Source organism: Sinocyclocheilus rhinocerous, unplaced genomic scaffold (genome assembly GCF_001515625.1).
Source record: "Sinocyclocheilus rhinocerous isolate Xijiao unplaced genomic scaffold, SAMN03320098_v1.1 scaffold919, whole genome shotgun sequence".
Taxonomy (NCBI): Eukaryota; Metazoa; Chordata; class Actinopteri; order Cypriniformes; family Cyprinidae; genus Sinocyclocheilus; species Sinocyclocheilus rhinocerous.
Genome location: NW_015637585.1, coordinates 2,413,260 through 2,424,789, shown reverse-complemented (window position 1 = coordinate 2,424,789; position 11,530 = coordinate 2,413,260). Strand labels below are relative to the sequence as shown.

General features: G+C 34.6%; 1 protein-coding gene across 4 annotated transcripts in view; it reads right to left on the bottom strand.

Moving 5' to 3' along the window:
* The window catches only part of gpc5c (glypican 5c), a 146,710-nt gene that overhangs the window by 61,425 nt on the left and 73,755 nt on the right, over nt 1–11,530 (bottom strand). For 3 of the 4 annotated variants that reach the window (XM_016564279.1, XM_016564281.1, XM_016564280.1), the window contains one exon: nt 7,850–7,970. In XM_016564279.1, coding sequence (XP_016419765.1) covers nt 7,850–7,970 — 121 coding nt within the window. Of the gene's footprint in view, nt 1–5,936; nt 6,014–7,849; nt 7,971–11,530 lie in introns of those variants that run through there. The other variant, XM_016564282.1, reaches the window with a different exon arrangement.

Sequence of the window (11,530 nt, the reverse complement as noted above, 5' to 3'; positions counted from 1 at the left end):
GCTTGGGTATATTTTTAGCAATAGCCAAAAAAAACATTGTATGGGTCAAAATTATCGATTTTTCTTTTATGCCAAAAATCATTAGGATAAAGATCATGTTCCATGAAGATATTTTGTAAATTTCCTACTGTAAATATATTAAAACTTAATTTTTGATTAGTAATATGCATTGCAAAGAACTTCATTCGGACAACTTTAAAGGCTATTTTCTCAATATTTGGATTTTTTTTTGCACCCTCAGATTCCAGATTTTCAAATAGTTGTATCTTGGTCAAACATTGTCCTATCCTAACAAACCACACATCAATGGAAAGCTTATTTATGTAGCTTTCAGATGACATATAAATCTCAATTTCGAAAAATTGACCCTTATGACTGGTTTTGTGGTCCACGGTCACATTTACATTTATTTCTGTTCATTTAGTAGAAGATTTTATCTAAAGTGACTTGCAAATGAGTTGACCAGGCCAGCACAGGCTAGAAACAGTTATTTCCCTTATAGCTATACTTCAAAATTTCACATCTAATTCAATTTGTTAATCACCATTTATGTGCAAATACTTGTAAAATGTACTTGTAATTTCTGAGTGAAAATTGTTCCAAAGTAAATCCTATACCAAGTTATTTATGTGTATATGCTGTTTACAGTCTACTCTGCTTATTAATATGAATTCAGCTGATGTGTAGTCACTGGTATGCATACATCAATCACATGGCTCATTCAATCACTGTTTTATCTTCTTCATGGACTGTTGTTGATATTATGCCCAAAGTGAAGTCTGATGTGTTCAGATATGTGACGGCCAGCAGACAGGCAGTGAGTGTTCAGTGAACTCTTTACAGAGCTGTAGATGTCTCTACCCACTTCAAACAGTGTGTTCTGTTCTCCCTGAGGCCTCAGACAAGAGACGAGCCTTTGATACAGAATACCACTATACTGCGGTCACACGCACCTGATACCCTGCTAGAGAAGGGACTGTTGAGAAAAAAAAAATAGGTCAAGTGATAAACCAGAGTAAATGATCAACACACACACAGCTGACCCCAATCAGACAAATGACTGAAACAATTAACACTGCAAATGGTGTGTGTGAGTGTAAGCATTGTGTGATAAGGATAAAAGGCATAGTTAGTGTCTTCATTTATTCACCTCGTGTCATTCCAAACCTGTATGACAATGTCATTTCCCACTGATGCAATTGAATTAAATAAAATTAAATGCAAAAAATGACAAAAAAAGCACCATAAATGTAGTCTATATAACTCGTTCATTAGATTTCAAGAGAAGATACTTTAGGGACAGACCAAAATTTAAGTTGATATTCACAAAAAGCTTTCACTGCTCTGAAGTGCCTAATTTTCATGCTTATTATTTGAATGTGTGCATAGTAAAAAAAATTTAATAATCACCGTTTCTCACACAAAGATATTCATGGACCACTTTAATGGTGGTTTTATGAGTATTTTTGGAGGTTTACACTTACGTTCGTTGTTCGGAAAGGAGCAGCTCACTAAATTACTCTTTTCATGTTCCATGGCAGAAAAAGAATAAGTCATATACAGGTTTGGAACAGCATGAGAGTGAAACACTTACAACAAAATGTTCATATTTGGATGAGCTATTCATTTAATTGATGTTGTAGCTCTAGAGCAAATCCACCCAAATGTACTGGCAGTCCAAACAGGGCAGCCAGTACAATTAATGCGTTTTCTGCAGTAAAGCAGACTTCCTGTGTACAGCAGGTGTTAGAGAACAGTAGTGCCGCAGGTCAACACAAGCCTGTTCTAACACTCTAAAAGTGAAAAAGTACATTTACACTCATGAGTGTGATGACATGCTGTATGTGTGCTGAAAAACACACAAACACACACCCCGAGCACAGAGATGCTATTGTGTCTCCACACCCAAAAGCAGCTGTGCCGCTGGCCTGTCCTCCAGATTCCTGTCGGGGATATTTACGGGGAATTAGACGTATTTATTGTGTTTTAACGGGAGGGGCGGGCCACGGTGACCTGAACTACAGGCATCACACCACGGCTGGGTTGTTTCATGTGTAGTTTAACATCCACAGAGGGAATCTAATATTTCATTCGACTAAACATTAATGAGGGAAAAAAATTAACTTAAATAATTTTAGCAAATGGCTGCAATATAACAAAGAGTGAAAAATTTAAGGGGGTCTGAATACTTTCCGTACCCACTGTACATATATATATGCAATCAGTATTTTTGTCTTAATTTCCAGTAAAACTGTCCATAAAAACAAGAACAAAAAATATAAAATAATAAATTATTTATTTATAAATAATTATTTATTTTTTTAATACAAAAATATTAATTATAAAATCACAAACCTTACTAAAATGTGTTAGATTTATGTTTTGAACAAGAAAACAATACAATAAAAAAAATTAAGATATGTGGAACTCTCAATATTACATGCAATTTTGCCTCTCAAATGCATTTAAGTAAGTACTTAAAAATATTTTAAAATAAAATATTTTATTAGACACATACTTAGTAGATAGAACATATTTAGGAAATCTTTTGGGGGGGAAAATACTGATTAAGATTAGTAACAAAATACATATTAAGACCAGTTTGTTTATTGTTTATAGAACCAGAATTATTTGTGACATTTTATTGCTTTACCAAACATGCAGGATTTCAGAAGTATTTTAATACATAAACCTGCAGTCTACTGTAACAGAAACTATCTGAACTGCTAGATTTCCAGACACCCATTTCCTGCATTTGGGCAATAAATTGCAAAGTTACAAACAATGAGTGTAGCCAGGAATGAGCTTAAACTGTGGGCTAAGGTGGAGACCAGCCTATCTGAGATGAATCTGGATTGAAGGTCTCCAGACATTCTGCTATGTTCACAAACAAATTAGTGTGGGTTGAACTCCTCAGCAGCTATCCTAAAATATCAATATTAGGAGAGCAACGTCAGGCCAAAGTCAGGGATGGTCAAAGTTGTAAGGGTGAAAGTTGTTACAACTGCTTAGGTCAAACCAGACTTTAATTCACTGTGTTTAATGCACTGTGATTAGAGTATCAGTGTCAACTGTTAACTACTGTAACTAGTTAATGAGTTACCAAAAATGCTACATTTATCATATAAGATGCATTGAATGGCAGTTCCATCTTTCTATCATGATTGCAACACAAGAGATGCAAATAATATGTCATTAATAATGGTTTCAAACAACACCAATAGTGCAAAAGAATGAACAGCAAAGAAATAAAGCAAAAGAGAAGGGAAGAACAAAAGAAAGCAAAACTGCAAAAGAAAGAAAGAGCGAATGAAAGTTACAGAAAAAAGTGTGATAGAAAGAGGTGAAGAGCAAAAGAGTTAAATAGACAAAAAGAAATACAAAATGAATGAGATAAAAAAGCAAAAGAAACAAAAAGGCAAAAGAAATAGAGCAAAAGAGCTAAAACAAAAGTGAAAGAAAAAAGAATGAAAGAAAAAGCCGAAGAGATAACAGCTAGCCGAAGAACAAGAAAGCAGAAGAAAAAAAAAGAGTAAGTGAAAGAAAGAAAGAAAGAAAGAAAGAGTGTGAAAAACAGAGTGAAAAATAGCGAAAGAAATAGCCAAAGAGAGGGAAAGAGAAAGCAAAACAGAGAGCAAAAAGCAAAAAGAGAGTGAGCGAAAAAGAAAGAGCAAGTGAAAGAAAGAAAGAGCGAAAGAAAGAAAGAAAGAGCAAAAGAAAGAGCAAAAGAAAGAAGAAAAATAAAGAAAGAAAGGAGTGTGAAAAACAGAGCAAAAAATAGCGAAAGAAATGGCCAAAGAGAGGGAAATAGAAAGCAAAACAGAGAGTGAGCGAAAAAAAAGAGCGAAAGAAAGAAAGAAAGAGCGAAAGAAAGAAAGAAAGAGCGAAAGAAAGAAAGAAAGAGCGAAAGAAAGAAAGAAAGAGCGAAAGAAAGAAAGAAAGAGCGAAAGAAAGAAAGAAAGAGCGAAAGAAAGAAAGAAAGAGCAAAAGAAAGAAAGAAGAAAGAAAGAGCAAAAGAAAAAGCGCAAAAGAAAGAAAGAGCGAAAGAAAGAAAGTGCAAAAGAAAGAAAGAGCAAAAGAAAGAAAGAAAGAAAGAAAGAAAGAAAGAGCAAAAGAAAGAAAGAGCAAAAGAAAGAAAGAAAGAAAGAGCAAAAGAAAGAAAGAATGAAAGAGCAAAAGAAAGAAAGAAAGAGCAGCAAAAGAAAGAAAGAAAGAGCAAAAGAAAGAAAGAAAGAAAGAAAGAGCAAAAGAAAGAAAGAAAGAGCAAAAGAAAGAAAGAAAGAAAGAGCAAAAGAAAGAAAGAAAAAGCAAAAGAAAGAAAGAGTGCAAAAGAAAGAAAGAAAGAAAGAAAGAAAGAAAGAGCAAAAGAAAGAAAGAAAGAAAGAAAGAAAGGTCATATGGCAGAGTTGGGCAGACTGTTGCCACACAGAGCCTCAGGGGATTGTGGGAAAATCATCTTTTATTCTGAAAGTCTTTCAGTGTCCGGCCTGCTATTAGCATGACAAAAGCAGCACTTTGCCATCCAAACTGCCCTGTTTTCTGAACCTCTGCTCCTTTCTACTCTCTCGTTCTCTCTGTCACTCTCTCAGTTTCTTTAACCACATATTTCCCCATTCAAACCTCCAAAGTACACAGGATCAATATTTCCATTCTCTTTCTCTGCGCTGAGACTGTAACACAGCAGATTCCTCTGGCGGTTTTTAGCATTCATAATTGGAATAGGAAATCAAATATTTCTGTTGAGAAATTCTCTTACCATCTGGGAAAAAGAAATTCATAACTTTATCAGGGTGAAACTGGGGTGAATATGAGAGAGAAAGAGACAACATCATTTTATGTTTTTCCCTTATCAGTAATTTTCAATAAATGATTTCATTTCTCTGTTAGTTTAAAGGCAAGCTGGAAATAAGCGCTCTGATGGCTATCAGATATTAAACATATCAGTAATGGAACACGAACAGTCAAAGCCAGAACAGTGAAATTGACTTTTTTAATAAAATAATACCATGTTCTACATGATATTTCTTGTATGTATATTTCCTATGCAAGAAAAAAATAAATAAATAATAATAATAAAACTTTAATGACAGTATTTTGTCATCTCGAAAAATCTTGAAAAAATTAAATGACAAAAAAAAGTCTTAACAAGCAGAGGGTCAAAAAGAAAGCGCAAAAGAGTGGAAGAATAGTGAAAGAAATATAAGGTGAAAGAAAAAATAGAGCAAAAGAAATTAAATTCAAGAAAAAAAAACATTTTATTAGTAGTGGTAGTAGTACCAATAATAATAATTATTATTATTATTAATTATAATTATTATTATAGTGTTGTTGTTATAAATTAATGTATGAATGTATGTATGTATGTATTTATTTTCACGTATTATTTTCAAACATTCTGAAAATAACACTACATTAAGGTTTGTTATTATTATTATTGAATAAAATGTATGCTTTATCTTAATGGAAAGAAGAGAATAACATACTAATACATAAACTGGAACCACTTCCACACAACTCAATTAAAAATCAATTTGTAGCTCTTGATCACTTTGATGAACTGGATTATTTTCATTATAGTTCAAACTGAATACAAATGTCATATAATAGTGTTGATGACGCATGAGTTGTTGTGTGTATACAGTATGTGTGTGTATTAGGCCATGATGTTCTCACCATTGTTTACTGATGCCACCAGTTCACAAGGCAGTCAGGTGACTCTGTTAGGTCAGTCTGCACAGACTCAGTCTACAGCCCCTGCCAATTCTTTACTTCCCATCAGAATCAGCCTTACTTGCACATGTGATATGTATAAACTCCCTTTCTCCACAGCCAAAGCTGTTCAACTCATCTCAGAGTCTGTACTGGATGCCGTTAATTAGGTGGAAGTTTCATCTGTTAGTTAATTTCGAAGAACATCAGAATCACTTTGATGAGCTGTTTAATTCACATCTGAAAAAGAGCCATCTGCCCTTGTTTTCTGCCACTCCGTTAATGCATGACTGCTCCATCAGGTCTATCAGAATGAGAACAGAACATCACAAGCAACAACAGGAAAAAGTTTCTGAACACATCAGCACATTTCTTCAACACTGCCTGATGTGATTAGCGCTGGAAAAGTTGTGATTTCTTTTATCATACAAGTTTAATGCATGCAAAAGCAAGAAAATTAATCACATACAATAAACAATGTTATTAAAAAAGTGCTCTGATTTGTAATAACTGGTCAGATATTACAAATATCAGTTGCAATTGAACAGCAGCTGAATTTTAGTAAAATAATACCATTTTCTATTCTACGTGATATTTCCTATATGTCTATTTCCTATTCAAGAATGTATTATTATTATTTACTACTACTACTCATAACAGAAAAATCTTTGAAAAATAACAAAAAATTATTTTTTTTATTATTATTAAAAATTATTATTATTATTCACATTAATATATAGTAATAAAATCAATGCTTTATCTTAACAGGTAAAAGTGAATAATGTACTAATCAGCACATTTCTTCAGACTCTTTCCAGCAGGCCAACAACACTGTCTGATGCGATTCATGTTGGAAAAGGTTTTCTTTAATTGTAAAAGTTTGCAAAAACAGGACAATCAATCATATAACGTAAACAATTTACCACTTGTGGTCACTGACAGCAATCACTACGGTAGCGTCTTCCATGAATCACCTACACTGAAATCCCCCCATATATCCCTTACAAAAAAATGATGATGGTATTTCAATGAATGCCATGGTGTTACCATCATACCATGCTCAAAACGGCGGTATTCCCTGAGACACAGCTGATGGATATTCATCTGAGCTCAAACAACACTCACATTGTGCAAAACAGTGAACTCGTGCATCATGGAGCAAAATTCAGCCAAGCAGAACCAGAAGATAATAACCCTGCTTCTGTTTACAAGTTTTAAGATCATCACACTCATCGAATTGACTTCTAATTTGGTAGATAAAAAAAGAATGTGAACAATCTCCCAAATCAGAGTTTAGTCACTATGGTTGAATCTTTGAAATCACATACGGTAACACTTTAGTACAGGGAGCAATTTTCACTATTACTAGTTGCTTATGAGCATGCCTATTATTAACATATTGGCTGTTTATTAGTAAAAGCACATATTCTTCATGACCATATTCTACATCTCTAATCCTGCCTAATAACTAAACTTAACAACTACCTTACTAACTATTAGCAAATTAGGAGTTAATTGAGGCAAAGGTCATAGTTATTGGTTTGTTAATGGTGAGAATTGGACCTTAAAATAAAGTGTGATCTAACATATTTATCCATTTTAAGCAATTACTAGTGAACATTTTTTTTCTTTTTAAAGTGAGAGTTCACCCAAAAATGCATTTACTCATCCTCATGCCATTCCAAACCAGTGTTGTTTTAGTATCATTGAGATTGAGATTTTTTCATATTTGAATTTTAAAAAGTTTTAGAATTTTTTTTTTTTTATGTCTATATATATTTTATTATTTTTATTTTTGTTGTAGTTTTAGTAATTTTATAACATCAATAAGTCATCTTGGCAAATAGCTGAAATATTTTTTTATTTAATTTTATAATGTAATGCTATAAAACAAAAGTAACAATGTTTTTTGTATGATTTTCAGATTCCAAACCTGTATGACTTCCTTATAGAATAAAGAAGATATGTTAAGACTTCCTTATAAAATAAAGAAGATATGTTCAGATACTTTTGTGTTTCACAGTAGAAAGGAACAAAGAGGTTAGTAAATGAGCAAATGGTGAGAGAATTTTTATTTTTAGGTGAACTATCCCTTTAAGGTGTAATAGATGTAGTGTCACCAAATCATGATATTCCTTACCGTGTTGAAGAGCTCGAGTTTGTTTTTGACATCCATAAGCACAGGGTCAGCACCTCTGACTCTTACTTCTGGATTCTGACTTTGAGCACGAACTCCATTGCCCACCACTCTTGCAGTATAACTGAGAGAAAGAGAGGGAGAAAGACAAAAACATTAAGAGACCAGCTGTTATTTGCACCATGAAGCCCCATCAGAATTAACTATTGGTTGAGGTCCCTTGGAAGCTTAAATCGTCAATCTACTGTTTGGCTTGCTTTAACATTACATAGATGGCATTCTGTCCTGCCAGTTTAGAGGATCAATACAGCCTGGACTTCTAGATCCCCTGCCAGAAATGAGACATTATAAAGTCTAATTGTTGGTGCGTGTGCTGTGGGAAGGGAGGGGAGGATATATTTGAAAGTACTGATGAGACAGTGGGTGAGAAAACACTGCTTTAGAATAATAATAGAGAAGATAGCCTGTAACTGAGGGTTAGAAATGAGGCTAATTAGAGTCTTGTAGAAACCATAGAGAAATGTGACTGAACTGCTTACATACCACAAGAACAGGGATGAGAGATCTATTATTCGCAGAGAATATTTGCTAATTGCCAAATGAGAAAGACGAAAAGAAGTCTGACAGTTCGGAGTGAATGTGAGGTGCAATAAACAAAATGATTTAGTTGGAGGAAAAGTGAATAGTACAGAGAGTAAGAAAATATAGTGGAGATAACCGGAAAGGTTTGAGAATACCTTATTAAGGTGAGACCAAAAGGAGGATTGAAGAGATAAAGATATAAGAAGAGAAAGTCAGAAAGAAAGACAAAGGGGAAGAAAGGATGACCCAAGGAGAATGAGGACAACCTGGAAAAGGAAGCGGAGTTGAAACTGGGGTGCTGGAGCTGACAAAGGGATGAGAATAAGGCAGAGTGTGCTTTTTGAGGTACTTCGTGGCAGAGACCTGCGCGGGACGGATTTTTCAGTCCCGCTCCCGCCCGTTCCCGCAAGATTCTGTCCCGCGCCCACCCGCTCCCGCAAAAATATATCTTATCTGGTCCCGCTCCTGCCCGCGACATTCATGTTTTGTCCCGCTCCCGCCCACAAAAGCCCGCATAAAAGTAATCTATATAGATTGTTTTCAGTACATCGAAGAAATTTACATGAAATGGTTCTGTAACATCTCCTAAGCTCCACAACATCCCAGCATAAACACTCCCGATAAAATATTTGTTATTTAGGCTAAGCATCAATATTCACAACCACTGTTATTTTTTACAGAAAGCAAGCATGGGCTGCTGCGTGCATGGTTTGGCATGGCAGAATGCGAGCAGCACGCTTCCTTTATTATCACAAAAAGCTGACATCTCAGTTAATCGCGATCTCCATAAAGCTCTGTTATAACGCTAAATATATGCACAATGAATCTTTCACAGTGTCTAAAATGAGAGGATTCGTGAGCACGCAATTTCAGCACTGCGGTGAGTAGATTCTAACTTAATCACCTCTGATTGGCCATTGCGTTCCAGAAATCAACAGCTGAGTCTGTGATTGGCTACATTATAAATGGAAACTATGTCTAGCTTGCGCGCTAATCATTTTAATGTTAATATTAGTTGTTCTTTTTGCTTTAGTGCAACAGATAAATAACAATTTATATGTTTTAGACACTTTATGTTTAGATAATTTCTATTTTGCGGGAGTCCCGCGAATCATTTTATTCTCCCGCATCCCGCACACACACGAGTCTCTTCCCGCCCGCACCCGCACTCGCCCATCAAGAGTTGTCCCGCGCCGCACCCTGTTGCGTTGGGTCCCGCGGGTCTCTACTCGCGGGAGTGCAGGTCTCTACTTCGTGGCTGAAGGTTTGTGTAAAGATTGCTCTTGAAGGTCTTTGTTGAGGTTTGTTGTTCTTGTGAGTGAGTGAGTGAGTGAGTGAGTGAGTGAATGAATGAATGAATGAATGAATGAATGAATGAATGAATGTGAGTGAGTGAGTGAGTGAGTGAAAGAAAGAAAGAAAGAAAGAAAGAAAGAAAGAAAGAAAGATTGACTTGGCAGCTAACTGAAATAAGGTGAAGTACTAAATTTACTAAAACTGAAATAAAAATAAAATAAAGCTAAAAATAAACTTACTGTTATAAACAGCACAAAACAAAACTTCTAAAAACTCAAATTAAAATGAAAACTGAAAATATAAAATTATTAATTACTATAATAGTATATAAACAATAGTAAAACAACACTTGTTGAGGTCTGTTGTTTTGGGGGGTTTTAAATGAAGTCTGCTGTTCCTGCAGGTTTGTGGTGAGGTCAGCACTGTTACCGTTACATAAAACTAGAACAATTTAAATTTAATTTTGGTAATTCAAATAAAGTTGAAATAAATATGAATATTAGAAGAAAAACCTGAAAAATGGCATTAATAATTAACTAAAAAATGTTTAAGTTGAAGCATGAAAATGACTAAAACTAAATAAATTAAAGCTAAAAAGAAATATTAAAATACTAAACTAATAAAAAAATAAAAGCACATAAAATTACTAAAACAAATTAAAATGAAAACAGAAAATATAAAAATAAAAGCTCATTCAAAAAAGCAACAGTAACTATATAAATAATACTAAACTAAATACTAACAATGGTTGAGGTACACTATTCCTGAGGATTTCCATTGAAGTACGTTGTTCTTGAGATTTTGCGTTAAATAATGTTGTTCTTCAGGGTTTGCATTGGTGAAAGTTGTTCTTGAGGGTTTGTACTGGGTCTGCAGTACATTGTTCTTGAGGGTTTATGTTAAAAAATTATGTTCTTCATGGTTTGCATTGGTGAATGTTGTTCTTGAGGGTTTGTACTTTGCAGTACATTGTTCCTGTGTTGAAGAACGTTGTTCTTGAGGGTATCTTTTGATGAACAACGATCCTGAGGGTTTGTGTTGAGGTGTGTTGAAGTACATGTAGACTCGGCATGATCAGTTTAAAGGTAAACTGAGGCTGAATTTGTATGTTGTTAATTGGCGAGCTGTGTTTGGAGACCAGACTGAGGGATAAACTGAAGTGCTGAGGGAGCAGATACATTTATTCCTGGCACCTCTGGGTTCAGGAGCAGTAACTACTGCACTAATGAAGCGTCCATTCAGGACTGAGTTACTGCAATGGACAAGCCACAGGGTGAAAGGAGGAGCAGAACAGTGAAGAGTTATTAGGACAAAAGTGGAGAAGAAAAATCAAGTGATAAAAAAAGAAGAATCATCAGTTCATGAAGGAAAGTCAACAGCTTCCCTAAAGTCCTAAACACCTGCACACACACACACACACACACACACACACACAAGCCATCTAATTATAAGATCAGTATACCTCTTTCTCTCTCTTATCATGCTGTTCCAAAAAATTTGCCAGTATTATTTCTGAAAGCCTGAATTTTCAACCCACACACTAAAAATACATTATTCATCGCCCAATTTTAAGATGTGATGAAAACACAAACAGAAGAAATACTGTATGTATATGGGGTTGTGCGTGTGACTGTGAACGTTAAAGGAATTTTGTGTGGGTGCTCTTTTTTAATATTGGATTAGAGAGATATGATTAAAATGATTTCTAATGCATGAAATTAACCCATGTTATGATCTACCAACCACACAAACTAACACTAAAGAGCATTTCCCAAGGCCACAATAGATATAGATTCATAGAATTCA